We start from the raw sequence: 21,266 nt of genomic DNA on the forward strand, positions 1-21,266 counted from the left end.
AACACCCACGTGTTCCTAGTGTGCCATCAGTATGAGGGGTAGAAGGTAGGAATCAAATATTATTCAGTATCAGGAGCAAGGGGACACCAGCATTTGTTAGACTTTAGGTTGACTTTCTCCCCCTGACTGAAGCTGAAGAGACATTAAATAGGCACACACATATACATCTTTAATATATAACCCTACACGGTTGTTATTATGTGAGAATTAATTTTGGGAGCTTTTCATTGTCCTAGTCATAAATGGTTGTCTTAATGACTAATTATAAAGCACTCATTAGATGCCACATGAATTTCTTGCAGCTTCTGTGTATGGGATGCTACAGCACAGGGCTGGTAATAGTGCAGAGTAGTGAAGTGTCAGTATGATATATACAGGTCACCGCAGGAAACAGTATGATATGTTAGTCTCCTCACCTGTGCCCTCAGAGGCACCATTTACAAGACATAACTTGCCCGCTTCTGCTCTCAGCTTCTCCTTGATTCACTGGCCTATACAGTCAAATCTGTGCATCACGTGGGCACAGTTTGCCAGCCATTCCTCTCAGCAGGAGATTGATTGCAATTTTCACCTTGATTAATTCCTACACAGTGTCCGTAATGAGAAATGCCCCTGTGTGCGAGAAGCTTTTTGTCCTGATGTGTGAGGGCCAATGCCTGGAATACTTAACTCCTCACTCCACCACTTGTAACACAATACTGTTATTTTCAGGTTAAGATATCGATGTGTATATAGCACAGAAAGAGGTACTTTAACCAGGAGCTGGAATCTGCTCTAAGGGGCCTTCCTTCACTCTGTACACAACCAGCCTTGCACACAATTCTTTATTCTGTACTATAATATGACTGACACTTTTATGAATATTTGTTGTCATAATTTTTACTGACTGTGTACAGCAAACTGTGTACCAGTGCATTGGAAGGATTCCATCATCAGACATATAGCTATATATTGCTGAAACACTAAAGTAGATATACACATAGTCACTAATATCTCATACTAACTTTAATATGTTATTGTGATTTTAAATGTAATTTTCAATCAATATAAATCTGTGGCTTTCTTTTAAAATACAGTCTTGTGATTTAGCTGTAAAGGCCCTTGTGCATTTACTTCTTATAGGATATGGTTTGTGTCTGTCTCCCAATTCTCTTTCCTGCACTTTCAGTGAAGAATTTCAGTGTCGGTGTACATGAATACTAGTGTGGCCTATACTTATGTTGTCGCTATCAGGAAACCTTCCTTAAGTTAAGTCCACACGGTTTGTTACATCAGTCTTTACCCTGAGCAATAACATAAATGTTTGAAATCCACATTCATTCCAATGGGCCAGTCCAAACCAGGACTGGCCACCATTTTCTTGATGCACTGTAAAGAAAACACATGCTGGGGCATTTGGGAGTTGTTCCCCCCTCTTCTCTGCCATGTATCTTGGTTTAAAACGTCTTTTTTATAAAAGCTTAAAAACTCATTTAAAAGCTGTATGGGCATTTATAGGAGTTTAAAATTAAAGTAATTGTAACCGTCTTCTCCTGGGTACATTAGCAATGACATGCAGCATATATTGAAACAAGTGCATGCAGACAAGAAAGGAAGCACGTGGCTACAGTGGCCGTTGGAGATCAGCACTACAAAGATGCATAGATCCTAATATTTTGCTTAACTTTTATACGACTTTTAAAGTTTTACACATCAGCGACTAATTTGGCATTTGTTCTTGCTTTTCTTTCAAAATCAAATGGTTGAGACGTACAGTCAATAGATAGATGTGAACAGTTTGTACAGAACTCAGTGAGTGGAAAGGGCTGTCGATGTATAACAGCTGGTTCTGGATGTATCTGAAGACATCAGTACATAGGACTCAGTGTGCCATCTGATTTGTATCCACAATGTAGTGTCTGTACAACCCTAAGGTGAGGAATAGATAACCACATAAAATCCCATCTTTCCACATAACATACCAATGCACAGCTGAGCTTTTTTAAGACAAGTGGTATTCACAGGTCTTCTTTCATCATGTATCCAAAAGATAATTAGTATTAATTATAAGTATTTTAGGATAGTGGTTAGAGTTACGCATGTCTTTCCTTTATGCGCTGTCCCCAAGCCCTACTATACAGAAGCCATTGTTTATATCCACTGCACTAATAATGGCCAACAAGCGTGAAACAGCTGCATGTAGTTTGGGATAAATGGCTAAATAATATTAGACTACTGTGCTATACTCCACTGGTTCTGAATGTTCCATTGGAATGATGGGTGGGGTTCCATTAACTATCCTTCTTTATAAAATAATTTTCTTAAATGGGATATGTGAATTATAAATAATTAATGTAGATTATTTTTTCTTAATGGGGACTCTACTGTAATACACATTGGGGGAAAAATGTACAAACATTGCGTAGGCTGCAATACAACAGAATCTGGTTATGCACTAGTTGATGGGTGCACACCCAAGTTAAAATATCAACATATTCTAGTGTTTCTAGTACTATGCTACATTGGAGAACATTATGGCAAAATCAACATTGTGGTTGCAGTAGGTGGAGCTTGGGGAGTCCTGTAGAACTGTGGATACCTTGGATAGGCTGGAGAAGTGTTTTGGTACATGAGGAGGGGGTGTTATTGTAGTCCACAGTATAATATATACAGTTTATTTTGCAGTTTATCTGGAGTTCCATTTTAAATACCATTCTACTTCAATACTGCACGTGGCTGGTGTAAACCTTGCTGTTTTGGTGAGATGAATGTTTTATATTTCTTCATCTACTCTTATTTTCCTCCACCCCAAATAGATTAAATCCCCACCCAAAACACTGTACAAAAAGCATGTCTCTCAAGTTCCATTTCATTTCTTCTTAAACAGATTTAATCTTTATCAATAAACATACTTTATGCCAGGAATATGTGCAGAAACTACAACCCATAAACATGTAATAAAAAAAAGTAATTTTACCCTCCTTGAAGATTGGAATAACTTTTAGAAAGCAATTACAAGTTATTCAGTATTTTGCAAGCTCATTGCTTTAATGTGCCCTCATCTTCGGTTTTAGTCATGTTAAAAACAGGAAATATTGATATTTTATAAGAAAAAATCCTGGAAAAGAATGAAAACAAAAAAAAAGGAAAACAGATAAGAAACCTATTTTTTTCATTCTTAGAAGTTTACAGATTAAAATAGTAAGGCTTCATTTTAGGGAAGAATAGGAAGGAGCCATCTGGTGGCCACAATTAGTTCTCCAAGTTCTACATTTTCTAGTGACACTACAGCAGGCTGACAGTTCTCTTTGGATATTTGTTCCCTCTCTTTGGTACATAACTTTACAAGGACAGGAAAAACATTTCCTATCATTGTGGTTTATTCACAGGTGACAGTTTTATAAATTCACTTCAGAGCTTTGAAAGTTGTTACCTAATGAAACATTTTAAAATGACAACTTTGTCACTGTAAACTTTTTCATGGTGTTGGAATCGACATCTGTGCTTATATGAATTAGATTTGTCGCTATGAAAATGGCAATGATCAAAGGAGATGTGTCAGAATAATAGAAAGATAAAACACATTATTCTAATTCTTTTCCTTTTGAATCAATTCTCACCAAATATACATCAGTCTTCTTATACATGCACAAATAGTAAATTCAGTTTGAGAAGGCAATCCTGCCTTGTGCTCCAACTTCAAATCATTGTTTTAGATGTGATTGAGAAATCAGTATCGAAGAGATAATTTGCTGTTCCCCTGTTGGTATGCTGTCCACAAGAATATTTAGCAGCCTGAATGTATGCTGTACTCCAGTTAATGGTAGGTGGGACTTTTAAATGCAATTGTTGAGGTATGATAGGCCACCATTGCTGATAAAATAACTTCTGGAAGAGGTTCTGGAGAGCATGATAGCATGATACCTCTTTCCTCCAATTTTTAAAATTCGGTCACTTTGACCCTCAAATAATATTTGTTTTGTCCATCTATACTTTGCAAGTTTCAGAATATGCAATCAGCTTCACTTCACTCCAGTACAGCAGTGTCTATGCTAAAAAGTCTACAGATGTGATCACTGTCATCGGACATGATAAGCTGTTACAATTATTATAGTATATGCAGCTAATGTCTAATGAAACATTATTATAGATGACATAATTTATATTGTGTATTAGCACTTTAATCTCATCTTATTTGACCTATTTTTGGGATAATAGCATTATTTTGAAGTTTTTGCCCATTCAGTGATTACAACACCATTTGTTGAGATTAAATCTTTCAGTTGCTGTTATTTTCTTTTTTTTTTTTTGTTTTTTGCTTTGAAAACAGAACACAAAGTTGTGGGGCTCTGTGGAGCAGTTCAGTGCTATAACTGAAGATTCTTCACAATGTATGGGGTTAATATGCATCTACTGCATGTTGTACTCCTGACTGTGCGTTCCAGACCTCTCGATTGTTGTCTCCCCCCTACCTTTGTCCCCTTCTCCCATATTAGGAGCTGCAAGTCCAGTGTAGCCGCAATGTCTGATATAATTGGATTCTGCATTCTAATCCATCTGTAAAGTATGCACTGATTAAATTAGCCTAATAGATATTATTTCTTACATGACTGCATAATTTTGTCCTGATTGGTTCTGTGCTTCTCTAACGAGCTGCCCAATTTCCTGCGCTCTCTCGATAATGCCGCAGAGATTCCTTGCAGCCTCTCGCACTGTTATTACCAGGGGAAGGGGGGGAGTGGGCAGCAGAGAAATGTCTGGACATAAATGAGCCCCTTCATTCAGGCAGGTGTTGGAGAGGTATATTGGTTTAGAGTAGTAAAAAGGTGCATTGCTGGTCAGCTGAAACAAAACAAATAGAAGTTACTGTTTTGGGGATAGCTCCTTTAGCACCCTAGGTGGAAGCTATAAGACGAGCGGTAAACTACCTTACTGCATAGGTTGCAGGTTTGGCTCATTTTGTGCTTTCCTCTTGCTGAAGCACCCAATGTGGCTGCCTCATCTGCCTACCCCTCTGCCCATCTATAGCTGTAAAATAAGAAAATGCATCTGCTGGCAATGCTGTCCAGTTATAGAAACTAGGTTACAATACAGACATAAAGAATGGCACCTCATGACCAATGACAGATGCACAAGATAGCCACAATACACAAGATGTGCATGCTGCTGCTGTGCTTGTTGGCACCAAAGTCTAAATTAAGGTGCTGGTTTAACACAACATACAAAAAAAAACACCAACGTACCACAATGAAATGAAAGGGTGTTGAGGGGGCTTTTAATGTTACATAGTTATCACTATACTTCTTTAATGATTCTTTTCAGCACCTCATACAATAATTTCATTCATAACTGGCATATGTCTTTCTGAGCTATACTAATCTTTACTAACCCAATGACTTCAATGGACCTGACACATTGGACTTGATTTAGTGAAGTAAGGCAAAGTGGTTCTCTGCAAACATTCATTCAAACAGGGAAGTTCAAACACTAATAGAGCCTCTGCTTCATGTAATTGGATGCTTGAAGTGCACACAGGTTCACTCCATTTCACATCATGTTAAACTTTAGTAAATTAGGCTCATTGCCAGCATGTGAGGCCAACACAAAAATGAGCATTAGGCTGAAACAGTACTGTGTGTGTGTATGTATGTATATGTATATATATATATATATATATATATACATACACACTGCACGGGCAGTGTTCCTGCAATTTTAAGGCTTCTCAAAATGAAGCTGTCTCAAAGAACTGTCAAAGGCTTGAAGTTTGAGAATGTGGGCAGCAGTTGGATTTCCATAGAAATCTGAGATTTAAAGACCTGGAAGTCATGTGTACTGAAGCCCATTTTCTGAATGGTAGTCTATGATTTTTTTTATGACCAGTTTTCTGGTTTAACTGTTCATTCAGGCTGAAAAGATGATGGAAAAAAGCTAGAAAAGACAAGTATATTTTTGTTTTTTGGTATGAGTGGACTATGTGAAAGATGTTTTTTACATAATGTGGGAGTTGTCATTTTATATAAATCTTGTCATATCGACTGTTCCAGTATATTTTTTACCATGTGCACAAGTCTCCATTTAAAAAAAATAATTTTTTTTTAAAAGCATTTTTCTACTTAAACTAGCTTGGAGGACACACTATCAGTATTTTACACATTTTAAATGCATCTGCTTTGTGTATTGTGTGTTCCAGGCCTGTATGAAGTGCTATCCTTTGGTGTGCGGAGTGGCTTCTTCATCTCATTGTCTGTGATCTGTAGCAGTCATTGAGCGTAAGCATGTGTCAGAAGACCCCGACTATCACATAATAAGGCTAATAGATTGGCTTTATTTAATCATCAATGATTCTGCTGTTCTCTGTGCTCCATAAAACATTCCGCAGGTTGGCAAAACACTGATCCTATTGATCAGGCACCTCTGGGATATTTATGTGCAGAACCCCTGTTAGTACATAAATCCACCGATACCTCCCACCTTCCTGCGTGCTCTGTCAGTGAGCTTTGCACTGCTGCGGGGCAAGCGGCTGAGTGGAGTCAGCAACACATCAATATTACACTGCTCCTGTACTTCTCTTACATGCCATCATTCTGCCTATGACAACTTTTTGGTTTAGATACTGTCTGCACAGATCAGTAAGCTGAAAAGGTTTTCATTTACAGTTCCTCATTGTGTTACATATTTGATAAATTTTTATTTGTGTGTGTATGTGTGTGTGTGTGTTTTATATATATATATATATATATATATATATATGTGTGTGTGTGTATATATACACACACTACACACACTTTTCCTACCAGACTTTAAATTTCTTTCTGCTCAGTGTAGCGTGTACACCCCCATGTCAAAGCTATTGCTTCTCTGCTTCTTCCACCCTTAGCAACCTAACCCAGTTCAGAAAGCATGCAGTCCCCAGTCAGCCAGCTGCTAAAGCACTTCCTGTGCCATAGACTAGGGTCTCCCCCTGCAGAGAAAGATTTCTCTGTATACATTGTCTTCATCTGTTCTTCCTGCTCCACTTCCACTGTGCTGTAGACAGGATGGGTCTGGGGCCACATTCCTTGCAGCTAGGACCACCAACCCTCTCCTGTGAACAGTCACAGGTGAAGCCTTCATAGATACAGATATTATGTATTGCTTATTAAAATTTGATCAAATTGTGTTGACCCATAAGAAATTATCTCTTCCCTCATAGACCGAGTTGAGAGATTAGGTATCCTATTCTTGCCTCAGTCTTTCACTCCATTTTCCCTCTAAATATTTTATCTAAAACTAGTAAAATAAATTATGTGACGGAAGTGTTTGAGATACTTCTATATGTAATGTAGTCATATTCAGTCTGACGGTTTATAAATTGGGCCTATCAATCATCAGATATGTACAGTATAATAAATTTGTTCACGTGTACAGTAAAAATCACACTTAAAGACTTCAGCCTGCTTTTATTTTTCTTTCTACAGTAAACATTAATGTAATCTGCTGTGTTTATTTGCTAAGGGTTACCACACAAGATTTTTTTCTTTTTTGAATAAATCGAATAGCCTTTACCTTAGATGTAGTCATTTGCTTCCATCCATAATTTTCTTAAAATGCCAAAAAGTCATTTGAACTGATTAAATGATCAACCACACGATAGTATGGAACCAATATGACTTTAGTGCTACTGCAAATGAATTAAATGCAAATGAATTAAAATAATGCTGGATTAACACCATTTTTAAACAATAGGACCAAATGCCATCCAAAAATGCAGCCTATTTACCGTATTATTCGCCCTATAAGATGCTCCGGAATATAAGACGCACCCAATTTTAAAGGAGGATAATCTAGAAAAAAAAGATTCTGAAAAATTATTCCCCTTCTGATCACTCATGTGCCATTCATACCGGTATTCCCCTTCCAATCACTCATGTGCCATTCAAATTCCCTTTCTGATCACTCTATGCCTTTCAAATTCCCTTTCTGATCACTCTGTCATTCAAAATTCCTTTCTGATCACTCTGTCATTCAAATTCCCCTTCTGATCACTCTGTGCTTTTTTTCCACTGTACGGCAGTTAGGACAGGGAACAGCAGGTGGCGCTGTGCCAGCTTCTTTCGCTCTGCTTTACAGACAGGAGAAGACACGTGCTGCTGCCAGTGAGAAGAGGAGACAGACGCTGCTGCAGCCAGAGACACACGCAGGATCGGGTATCGGGTGAGTATATTATTTTAGTTATTTTATCACACCTTTGTCGTATAGGACGCACTAACTTTTCCCCCCCAGTTTTGGGGAAGAAAAAGTGCGTCTTATACTGCAAAAAATACGGTAAATGCTGTAAAGCATTTGGTGTGCCTGTACCTCGATCATAGACTGCCAGGATGACTTTTTGTATCCATTACCTTGCAGCTAATTGTAGGTTGACTTTTACAGAAGGCAAAAACCTTTGTGAATAAATACAATCAAATCATTTGGTGAATATCCGTGCCTAATTGGCATGAAAGCAGGTATTATTATTGTTGTACTATAACGTGCAAATGTCTTTCTGAGTTTACCCAAGCTGAGGTAAGGCAGCCAATTTATTTTGAATGGGACATCTGAGTACCTCACAATCACAAGCAAAATTGTACTGCTTTTATTTTGCCATTGTACTGAACACACAGTATTTATATCTGTGCGGTCTGATCTAGGTACTTTTTTTTTAGCTGAAATTTAGACTGAATGGCAACACACACAGCAGGTTACCATCTGCGTTATGTTGTGATTGAGCCCTCAGTAATGGCTTCAGGCGTTTGGCGAGGTGTATAAATATTTTGATGCAAGCCAAGCCATTTATCTACACCCGCCCCTGTAGTCACAGAAATGCTTTACCCTATTCACTAGTAAGGATACTAATTCTGTTACATTAAAGGTAATTATAAGGTAGAGCTGTAAAACTGGGTGCTTCTACCCTGGGGGGAAGGGGTCTTCCAGTTTTCTTTGCTTAGCTGTCCTGTTCGCCTTCTCTAATTTCATTTTGTGAATAAGAAGAAAAAAAGCTTTACAATTGAACAAATGTTTTTTCAATCTACCTGTGCAATTGATTGGCTAATGACCTGTGATTAAGGGAAGACTGGCAGCTCATTCAGCTCACTTAGGTAAAAGTTTGAAAGAACACACTTGAAATGCTTTGATGGTCTTTAATGGATTGTTCTACAGGCCTTCCCACCTGCAGTGGTCTGTAATGTATCCATAGCTCCTATCTCATGTGCTAACAGCTCATTGTGATTCCTTGCCAGGGGAGTTGTGGGGTCGCTCCTGGGTCACTCTGTATGTACAGGAAACCATGTAAGGATAATCCAGATTTACTCTCTGGAGAAACTGTTTACACAGAAGGATTAGAAGCAGATTAAAGCTAACCTGACACTAGATTACCTCCAGAAGTGTAAACACAGCCAGGGGTCTTGACATAGAGGCCTTCCCTTCTCAGCAGGAGCTTCACTAATAACAGAGAAAAGGATTAGCCCATGGACTACTGTTAGAACAGAAATGGGTAATTGAATGGTAGAAGGCAGAAATAGTGACAAGGAAACTGCCAGTATTGATACACGGCAGGAATTGTAGTTCTAAAACAAAGAACTGAGCTTGATGGTAGGAAAAGTTTCGAAAATGTTTAGAAGTCTGCAGGCAGCACTATTTTATTTAACCCAAATACTGCAAAGTGTAAGGCTCAGCCATGAGGGATTTAAAATGACATGATGAATGAGGACAAACTTTTTTCTGCAATTCATAGATCTGGGGTTTGCACAATAGATTGCTAAAATTTACATAGGTTCAATTATTGAAAGTTTGTCTGTAATTTAATTCTGCAGTTAGGAACTGAAAAAATGTATGATCAGATTGGTAAAAAGTGTTTGTCCTGGAGCCAAAACATGTCCAATGGTATTCTGGTTCGAATTCCTGTATATCCCTACAGTTTAAAGATATTTTTTTAGATCTTCGTATTATTTTTAGTCAAACATAGGTAATGGGCAACATCTGACTGCCCTCGGCTGCTGGAAACACTTGGATCTGCTGAGATTTGTTCCTACCAATGGAAGCAAGCTCATGCCAGGATACCTAATTAATTTTTCTGGTCACCTTTGTTGAGTTTACTAGTTGTTTCAGTGAACAGTGAGTGGAGCAGGGAACAAGAAGGTGGCACCAAATTATCTGGGGGGAATAACAGCCATTCCTGAAGTTTCCTATATCCCACTGGTTGATTGTCATCCCTCCCTTAGAAGATTTGTGGCCATTCACAGACCTTTGACTGCCACTCCAACTTGGCCTAATCAGTCAACTGTCATCTCATATCTGTGGCTACCCATTATGTTGTGTGAAAAATCTCCATTATCAGTTTTGCAAAATTAAAGGCCAAAACAACCCTTTACCATTGGAAAAGCAATACTCCAAACAACCATTTGATAAACTGAGAGTCAATGGAGCACAGGAACAGGGCCATTTCATATTATTAGTACGGGATTATACTGATTGTGGTAAAACATCTTTTACAATAAATGATCAGTGTATATGTTCAACAATTATGGCTTCCTTTTAAAATGTATTTGGAACTTTCAAAGTGATTTCTAGCCAAACAATTTTTTCAATAGAGCAGAGACGTGTCTTGTTTTGCCTTGGTGACGCAACAGGAAATTACAGGAACTCTTTCCAAAGAAAGGGGATTGCCACCTTCATTGTCACCGGAACAAATGTATCCAATGGAAGATTTCCCCTCTCTCTAATTGCTCTTGTGACAACTTTTATGTTTTGGCTTTTCCCTTGACAATGGTCACCAGGACAAATAGATCAGAGAATTTCACAACAGTAAAACCTTAAAGAGTGTCTAACCTTTCACTGCTTGTATCACTTCAGTATTTGCATCACTGATATTCAATATTATAGTTTTATTTAATTTTTTCTGTTGTCCTTTATTCAGGGAAGAGAAGGAACGCTGGATTCGTGCAAAATACGAACAGAAGCTGTTTTTGGCTCCTCTGCCCTGTCGAGACCTGCCCTTAGGACAACAGTTACTGCGAGCCACAGCGGAGGAGGACCTGCGAACAGTAATTCTGCTCCTTGCTCATGGTTCCCGTGAGGAGGTGAATGAAACCTGTGGCGAAGGGGACAGACGTACATCCTTGCATCTAGCATGTCGCAAGGGCAACGTGGTACTTGTGCAGCTGCTTATATGGGTGAGTACAGAAAAGAAAAGTTTCTCATGTATTGCCATTAACCCCCTAGCGTTCTAATTCTGTCCGTATTTCCATTGAAAAAGTGTTACATTTTTTTTTTTTTTTTGCATGGAATTTTTTTTTACATTGTAGGCTATATTCTTAGGCATAACTCAACAAAATATGTCCAATATTTATTAAATTTAATAACAAAGGTTAAATTAAAAAAAACACAAAAATCTGTTAAAAAAAAAAAAAAAAAATTGTGAAACATAACTGTACAGAAGCACATCTAATATATTTATAATTAATATATATAAATATATATATATATCTTATATGAAGATTTCTTTGTATTGAACTCAATACAGCTATTTTGTCTTAAATCCAATTCAAAGTTATTTTAATTTCCCGCTGCTCCTCCCGCCCGCACCAATGCATGAATCGATGTCAACCGGGGTTGACATCTGCAGTTCGCATCTGGAGATCCGAGGAGGGTTATGTGTCCCCAGGACCTGCGAGGGACCAGCAAGACGCCGGGGGGCGCTGACGGAGCAAGGTAAATGGGGTTTTTTTTAGGTTTCAAGCAACCCTGAGTGTAACTTAGAAATTCTTTTTGCAGATAAAATCCACCCCAAGTCACACTCTGGATTACTGCTAGGGGGTTAGGATGATCATCAGCACGCTATACAGACTATACTTGTTATGTAGAAGGCCGCATTATCATGGCAACATAAGTGAACAGAGAGGTGTTAAATAGCATTTTCCTATTGTATATGAAAACCGTATTTGTGAGCAAATAGGATGTTGCCTATACCAGCCAGGAAGATGCTCCTTATGATTTTCTAGTCTACACCAAAAGAATTACAACCAATTTGAAGGTTAAGAGATTTGATAGAAAGTGCAGTTATGCCGTTTTTCCATTTTTCCTGAGCTAAACCCACCCTCCTGCTCCATAGATGGATGCTCATCAAGAGCTGATGGCCACAGTTCAACTGTTTTGTTTACATTCAATCCCCAACCATTACTGTCCTGGTCACATCAGCACTTCATTGACCCAAAAACTTCTTCAGAACCTTATCCAACCTCAAGACAAAGCCCTATAGATGTCTATTGTGCTTTAATGTGTAGGCATGACCAGGACCTAGAAGAGTGCAACTCTGGACGTAAACGGGGTCATTGGATCTTGGTATGTATGACTTTGTGGATGAAGAGGGTGGATTAGTTTAGGTGAAGAAATGGGGAAAGGGATAGCTGTCTACATTTCTTTAAGGAGAGGCAGTCTGAAGAGCACCGAATTCTGCAAAAATTCAGAAACCTAAGCTGTAAGCATTTTCCCTAAATCATGTAAATCACCCTTCATCTCCGGAGTGCTGGATGAAGAGAATAGACTAAACTAGCTGTAGTTATACAAAAAGGATTGGACAAGGAGTGGCCACCGAGAGATACAGCCTCTGTCAGGTTTGTATTGTTGATGTCCCCACATTGAAAAGATTCATCCTCTTCATTTGTGATGGTGACCATTTGCTAGGACAAAAAGTGATGGTAAATCTAACATTTGATGGTTAAATAGCATGAAGGCATTAGGTAAAGGCTTTTCAGATGAGGGTTGTCATGCCTGTGGTCACTCTCGGGTGCACATTCTTGGCAAGAAATAGTCTGATGACAGCTGATTACTATTGTTTCCTTAAGCTGGCCATGCACAAATCAAATATGCTTTTTTTCTGTATGAGGAATATTTCTATTTGACTGGCTTTGCTTGCTGTTTTTTCCAGTTTGATGGAAATTACAGTCTTAGTTGTGACTATTTTCAAATACATTTTTTTTTTTTTTTTGTATTATTATTATTTTCATTCCATGCGAGATCCTATTAAAATGAAATGTCTGATGTATTACTCAAGCTAAAATGCCATGTAATACACGCAAATAGTTTCCACCATGATTGCTTCCTTTACAATTCAACATCAAGAAAATCAATTGAACTTGATCTAAAAATGTCCACACACAGATCCATTTGCCATAGATACATAATATCTAACCATTAGATTATAAAGCCTTTCTAAGTTCCCTTTAGATACTTTAATACTGAAACCGACCATAGACATTGCAGTTTGGTTGTACAGTCTTACAATGTAACCATGCCGTCTCCATATAATCAAAGCCTTACAAGACTATGTTGTCCAAATCTAAATATGAAGGACCATGTTCTGCATACTTCTAAAAATAATAATTTAATAAATAATGTTTAATCAGCCAGTTTTTGGGGTTTCTTTTGTGTTCATAAACATACTGTCCTCAACAATGTCAAAAATGTTTGCGATAACTACCCAACCTATCACAAATTTGCAGTCTTTATATTTTATGTATACAACAACTATATTGCATAGTGTACCAGATGAACACATACATTGTGAAATATTAATATCAATATTGATCTGGGTGCTTGTCCCTAATTTTTTTTTCCCCCTCTCTCTCCAGTACGGTGTGGATGTGATGGCACGGGACTTCCATGGGAACACGGCATTAGCGTATGCTAAACAAGCTGTCACATCAGAGGTGCGAGAACTCCTGTTGCAATATGGCTGCCCTGACGAACAGTTTGTGCTTATGGCCACGCCAAACCTCTCCCGAAAAAACAACCGCAACAACAACAGCAATGCAGGTGGTGGAGGTCTCATGCCCACCCTAATCTAAAAAAAATCATATGGAAAGGAGACAGACTCGAGCACCGCTCACTCTTCGCACCGCAAGGGGAGGAGTCAGGAATGACATGGGAGGTGTAAAAGCACTGAGTGCAGAACAAGGGGGAGAAGACTGAGCCTTCACTCGCATTTTGGGAGGCAGGAAGAAAAAAAAAAAAGGGAGGTAGAGAGCTGTCAGTTATGTGCACATTTCACCTCTACCCCAGCAGAACACTTAGGCTCTGCTCTCATCTGACAAGCACTGCTCCACATAAATCACACGCAGGCACTGAGTTTGTCAGGTTTGAGGCTCCAATGATGCTATGTGTCAAATCACTTGGAGCTAATCTGTCCTCAGAGAATGCTGGCTTCATTACACTTGTATAGTTGAGTTCCCTCAGCCTGTACCGCTGTTTAATAGGACATGATTACTCATCATGTAGAAGGGAGCATATTAGCTGAGGAGGAAGCTCTCTCCACGCTCCGCTGATTACAGGGATGTGATTGCAATATTCTTACAAGAATCATATTAGGAGAGACATTCTAGGCCCCATCTTCAGACTCCTTGTCATAATCTTGCTGCGCTTTAAAGCGTATGTTCCTCTAAATGTAACCCCCAAAAAATATAGGAACAAAAATATTCCATAAATGCATTTTCAGGGTGAGTTTGACCAGCTGTTTGCTGCATCATGCATTGTGAGATTTTATATATAAATATATATACATATTTTTTTTTTTTTTTAATTTACAGAAATTATTTATTTTATGAAACTATTGCCAGCCACCCGAGTCACCTCTGTCACTTGACTCCATTCCTATAATGAATACACACACTGCTCTGTGCACCCCTTCCCCTCCTTCGTACAACTGTGCATCTGGGTCATTTCAACTAGCTGATATGCAAAAGATAAAAAAAAAAAATCATCATAATTGAGGTGGTTATATGGTTGAGTGCATTTATTTTTTTTTCCTAAAAAGCTTACATAAGAGACACTAATTAGGATTAGTTACTGCACTATGGGAGAGGGAACATATTTTTCAGGGAGAGCTCTGTATACAGAATGCCTCCTCTAAAGATTGGGGCATCTAGATAAGAGCTGGGTGTATATGCATGTACAGAGCTGTGTATATTCATGTGCAATGCACACTGCACATAGTATTGTACAGAACACTGTCTTATTGAATTTGTATAACTTGTGACTGTTGGTGGGTATAGCCCCAATAGGGGGTCACTTCACCATGCACTCTACAACTTTTCTGAATAGACTGATTAAGAGAACATTTCATGTGATCGGGGGCTGTAGAAGAAATGCACTACGTTCTTCTAAATTGCCTGAGTTGTGTAAATATGCCAATGGGGGGATCTGATTAAATATTTATTACCGGCACACATCCCCTGAAAACAAGGGGATGAACTATCATGTATAGTACTTTCCCCACAAGTAAACATATCTAGTAACAGGTCAGTGGAACAGTGTGAATTTTCTGTTCAGTCCAAAAAAAATGATTATAAATCTGGACTTCAGTAAACTTTTAACATGTAACTGTTGTTTAACTTTACTAGCATATCAAAAGGGAACAGATCTCTTCTACTCGTTAGAGCATATGGGTCTGCCATATTCTGAACATAGAATTAGTAGAAACAAAGTTCCCAGGAATGGGATATGAAGACTGACTACCCCTCAAACTATTCTGTGGCTGCTAGCTGTTGAGGGGTTATATTTGTTCTAGAATTGTTATCTATAGGAATATTAATAAAATATTTAGGTTTCAAGCAGGTCGAAGGCACCTATAGGGAGCTCTGAAAGTACTTTCCCAAAATGTGACCCACAGCCATTGTATGATGTTTCCAAATAATACAGATAGCAAAGCCAATTTAATAAAACATTAATTTATAGAGTTTGGCTTCTTTGATGCTGCAGCCTTATTCCTGCCAGTAGTTCTCAAGGCAGACCTCATCATACCTGTTGTAAATGTACCTAAATCATACCCTGTACTTCCTAAATCATTGCTGTGTATGTGTTATGCAGAAAATCTTCTAGTGTGCAATTAGTACTAAAACTACAAAAGAGCAATAAAACCAAATATCAAACATATAATACATTGCAGTTTACTACTTCTTAGATGAGGTGGCTGCATTAATTTTATTTTGTATAATGCATTTCCAGTTAGATCATCTGCTATTCAGTGTACTTGCTGAAAGTGTTTTTTGCCTGAGAAATAAAAACTAAAGTGGCCACCACATATAAGGTCTGGTAAGAAGCAATTTTCTATATTTTTGTTCCTGGGTTTGGTTTTCTTTTAAGATTTAAAAATCATTAACTCTAGTAATAATAATAATAATACAAGGAACATCAGACCTGCCATTTTACCATATGTCTTTTAGCTTCTCAGCTCATAGTTCACTGCAGTTTGTCCTTTTAGGAAAGCTGAATTGCGGAAAGTCAGTCGAGACTTCAGTCTGGGTGCCCCAAATCATCAGTTATGTCATCATTATTCTGGGAATAAAGAGTTGACATTCTTTATGATTGTACACTTATCTTGCTGAATCAAAAGGGCCAGTGGGCTGGGGAGCTGGAATAAAGGCACTCGCCAATCAACCACTGGTTTTCAGTACTTTTTGGACATTTTTCAGTAGAACAGCATGAAGAGCAATGATGATGTACAAAGTACACTATTGTTTGGTAAGGACTGTTCCAAATGACATTTTTAAGCATGGTCGCCACTGCCAAACAGTGGAGGGAGTAGAGGCAGTAAACACCCTACTGTGGGGGCTAAACTAGTGGCACAGTGAATTGCTAATCAATTTTGTAGGACACTTGTACTGACATTAGATTTTCACCCAAGATGTCAACAATAGATTGTCTTGGGCAGCAAAAATCCAGCGACTTTATGTGCTCTTTTGTTCATAGAATAAAGATTGGTTGGTTCCTCTGGACAAATCCACTTTGTATGTCTCCACTGCTCTTCATTCAGTCTTACAGTGAAATGTCTACTAGTGTGCAGTTTAGGTCCTCTATAAAAGAAAGGATTTTTGGTTGTAGTGTAGTCTGCAGATTGCTCCTACACTGTCTTAAAATAGTTGGTAGACTTGTAAATAGTAACTGAGCTCAGTGTTGGGCTATATTTTGTCTCTGTAGTTTTGACACTACATTCTTCCAAATATTTGACATGTTCTCAAATATCTTTAACACAATTAACACTACATATCAAATGGAATAAATAGAAAAATCTCATGCAAACCTGAGAGATGGAAAATATTTAAAGTGGCATTCACAGTAAACATCAGTAAACTGCCATATCTTCTCCTATTTAGGATGTCCTGAGCCCCAAAATATCCTGTTTGGGACACTTTATAATCCAGTTACCAGCAGAACTTCCTGGTCATTGGTCCTGGCCTCGGCCCTGACCATGCTCCCACATTTGATTTAGTATCGACCTATCACTGTGATAGGCAGAGTTTATGGCCAATAGTGAGGCACGAATGAAGCAAGAGCTAGGCCTGAAACACTGAGCAGGAATGCTGGTCTATAACTGGATTACAAAGTGCCCTGATAAGTATATACAAAGAATGAAATCCCCCAAATAATTAATAACTACATCAGTAGTCATGACATGCAACAGGTAGAATTTGCGGTCTAGGGTCAGCAAAATTGTGTAGAATGTAAAGGGGTAGGGCTCAAGGGAAGCAGTTCTTTGCGCTACACAGCCCAATACAAAATATCTACACTTCTCTCTTTCCCCACTGTGTTTCAGCTGTATTCAGCTGACATTAGCACTTTTATCATTTAAAGAGCATTCACACCATCCAAAGGTGGCATTACAAGTAAAGATTGTCTCCTGACTATCACATGAGAAACCATCCCAATGTGAACAGACATATTGTACAAAGCATGCTAGGTTATATCGGTGATCAATACAAAGAGAGACCAGTCTTCAGAAGGGGTGGGACCAACTAGCCATTTAAAGCATGACATCCAAGGACCTAATGGACTTTCCTCAAGAAACATGTCCGCCATTGATATTATGATGGGGTACCTGGCTCACAAGTATCATTCTGCAAGGAGAAATTCTACACTACAGAAAAAAAAGAAGAGTCTACATTTCTATTTATCAAAGAAATGTTTGCCTGCAGCCCTTTCCAGTCTAACCAGCGCTTCCAAATTGTGGCACAGAGATGCCTATCGCCATGAAGCCTGAGTGCTAACGTTTTTCTGAATGGAGTGTGCGAGTACTACAGTAAAAGGGAATGTGTGTCCTGACATTTAGAAGACTTACAAGATGGGTACAGTATGTTGCCATCTTCCTCCGGCAGAGATTCCAGCTTCAAAACATCCACCCCATGAACTTTGGACAGGGGCACGTTTATTTAATTTTTTTTTATGTCCTGACCGGATGTGGAGCCAGATCCTGCCCAGTTGAGTAGTGTATCTTATTTCCGATCACCACTCTGTACCACCTGTGTTCCCAAGGTGGACTTTGCGGAGTTCTCGTTTTTATTTTTCGGTGTCTATTGATTATGTTGTCTAAGTTATACAGAATTCTTTTGTATCGTGTCTTATTAGAGGATGCAAAATGTATGTAAAATAAAAAAGGACAAAAAATATTTGAATAGAAAGAAAATCTTGTGTTGTTTGACTTTTGGAATAACAAAGCGTCACAATTTCTTTACAGACATTTTTAGAAATTTTTTTATTGTAATCTTGTGACAGCCAACATTTCGATTTGTTACTTTGTTACATCCACTGTCCCTTGTACCAGCTGTCATTTTAAGGTGCTAAGGACAATTGTGGATAACCAAACCATTGCCTGGAAGATATTCAGTCAGGGCAAAGTCAGAGGTTTATTCTCCAACCAATTATACAAACTTACTGCACTCTCCATGTCATTTTGCCCTGAACTGGTAAAGAAGTGACAAAGTATCTTTCAAAAAGGCATCCAGGCAAACTTCTAAATAAGTAGCTGAAATTTATATAGAGAGTTACACACACACGTTTTACCTTTGAAGTTTGTTCACGCTCCTGCCACAATGCACAACCAAGAAAGATTACTCTTTGACCCGGATTTATGAAAGCTCTCCAAGGCTGGAGAGAATACACTTTCATCAGTGAAGCTGGGTGATCCAGCAAACCTGGAATGGATCTGGTCCAGGATTCAAAACATTTGCTAGCAAATAGCAAATGATTTTTAAGAATCCATTCCATGTTTTTGGGATCACCCATTTTCACTTCTGAAAGTTTATTCTCTCCAGTCTTGGAGAGCTGGAGAGAAGACCTGCAAGACAGCATAATAGCTTGTATACATGTTGATCAGTTCCTACCAGATTTCATATGTTAGCACAAATACACACATGCCTTACATGTGACACTGATATTATCAAAGAGACACACATTATTTAAAGCCACTTTTCCCAATATTTTTAACAAGGAACCCTTGAAATAACTGTCAGGTCTTAAGGAACCTCAGCTATAATTACTATATTCACAACCCACAATGGGAAGAATGTCACCCTTATGGATATCCAAAAAGATCATTGGTGCCAGTTAAACTGACTTGAGAGGCACAAATTGCTCAAGGAACCCCTAGCAACCTCTGGTAGAACCCTGGTTGAGAAACTCTGATTTAGATAATATAATGCTGTTATGATGAAGAGATACTATGGTAGGTAGTCAGAGACCATAAACATGGGAGATGTTGAAGACTTTGGGATATGTTATATTTGGATATCACCGCTATTAAAGTGCGTTTACAAATTAGTTCTTCCACATCTCTACGACTGCTTACAATTCACTTGTGCTATATTTTATATATTTCATTTCAACAGGATCCATTTTAAAAGAATAGGTAAAAAAAAAAGCATGTAAAGAAAAAAGGGATTGACAGCACAGAAAAAAAAGATAATGGTGTAAATTAAATAAACCATAGAAGTCACCTTAGAATATTTGTGTTCTTGCCTTAATAATGCAACAAGATTGTTTGCAAGAAGTTGCAGGTTTGGCCCCAGGAGTCTAATAATAATTTACCATTTCCGAGAATAACTGAACCAAAGAAATCAACATTTTGTTCTAATTGTTCACAGATATTGTTGAGAAGCAGCAATCTAACATTATTCTTGTGAGGGAACTGTTCAGAAGTAAAATGTAAAAACGTGACCAAAAGGTGATGATGCAAATTTATTGTCCAAAAAAGAAAGCCGGAGGCAGGAGCTTTTCTGAACTAGGAAGATGCATTACTTCTTTAGAAACAACACTTGTCTGATTAAAGTGTTAAAAATGGATCCACATCTGTGGAATCTCTGCACAGAATTACAAATCTACAGGATGATCTTCCATCTGCATGTAATGTCAAGGAAAACAACCTGAAAAAAATATATTAAAATGTGGTTTTATTAACTCATAAATACCCTAAGCAATCCTAAATAATTTATTTCCCTTAACAATTATTTTGCAGTTTTTATTTTATTTCTATGTTTAACAAATAATTTTTATTATATATAACTATATAATTATAATTTTATATAAATGTATTTATTTTTTGTTTGCACTCTCTTCTGTACTTTGTTGCACTGAACCTGCTTCATCAGAATGACAGTAGTACACCATGTGACAGAATGACAGTGGAGTTGCCACTCCATAAAGACCATGACAAGATCTCCAGTTGTAAATTTTAATAAAAGCCCCAGATTTATAAAAAAAACAATATTATATACAAAGTTTATTTCAAGTTTTAGTTCTTTGGGTTACACTGACAAACTCAAAACCATCTGTCATCTATTCATCACAATTTGGCCCTCCTTGAAGTTGATCAGATATTTCCATATTATAATTTTTCCTTCTTCCAACACATGCTGCCCAATGCTGCCCATCCCATTGTCTGGTGCCAGTCTAACAAAATAATCAATGCTTTTGTCTTTACCTGTCAGCGTGTTGAATATTTTGGCTGATTGGTGTTTATCTACTAAAAGACCAGCAAAACCAATTTCCCTCTTTTGGTTCATTTGCTGTTCTTTTTTATCCTGGACCATGTACACCTTTTAATGATTTTCCCTCTATAAATTGATTTTAATGACTGAACACTTTAAGATTGTTCTGCCAGTTTTTAGGCCTGCTTGCAGTCTGTCCACACGTTTACATTAGTCAGGAGGCAACGAGTGTAAAACACGGTTATTCCTGACCAAGGCTGGGGATCACTGATCCTAACAGCTTGCTCTCTAATCTTCTAGAGAAGCCGGGGGCTGACAGAACAATGCTCAGATAAAAGTGGAGAATGGAAATACTAGAGGACAAAATATGAAAGAGAAGAGCAAGGGAACAAGATGAAGATGGTGCGAGCGAAAGGGCTGGAAGGAGACAGCAGGACCATGAGAGAGGTGACGGGAGAGATTATTTTAGGATGAATATACAGTGAGAAAAAAGAGAAGAGAGTACCAGCAGTCTCG

General features: G+C 38.1%; 1 protein-coding gene across 5 annotated transcripts in view; it reads left to right on the forward strand.

Moving 5' to 3' along the window:
- The window catches only part of AGAP1 (ArfGAP with GTPase domain, ankyrin repeat and PH domain 1), a 232,650-nt gene extending 214,199 nt beyond the window's left edge, over positions 1–18,451 (forward strand). For all 5 annotated transcript variants that reach the window (XM_072418502.1, XM_072418504.1, XM_072418503.1 and 2 more), the window contains 2 exons: positions 10,913–11,168; positions 13,626–18,451. In XM_072418502.1, the coding sequence (XP_072274603.1) occupies positions 10,913–11,168; positions 13,626–13,841 (472 nt within the window). In that variant the 3' untranslated portion in view covers positions 13,842–18,451. The remainder of the gene's footprint in view (positions 1–10,912; positions 11,169–13,625) is intronic.
- The last annotated feature ends 2,815 nt before the right edge of the window (positions 18,452–21,266 follow it).

This window comes from Pyxicephalus adspersus, chromosome 7 (assembly GCF_032062135.1).
Source record: "Pyxicephalus adspersus chromosome 7, UCB_Pads_2.0, whole genome shotgun sequence".
Taxonomy (NCBI): Eukaryota; Metazoa; Chordata; class Amphibia; order Anura; family Pyxicephalidae; genus Pyxicephalus; species Pyxicephalus adspersus.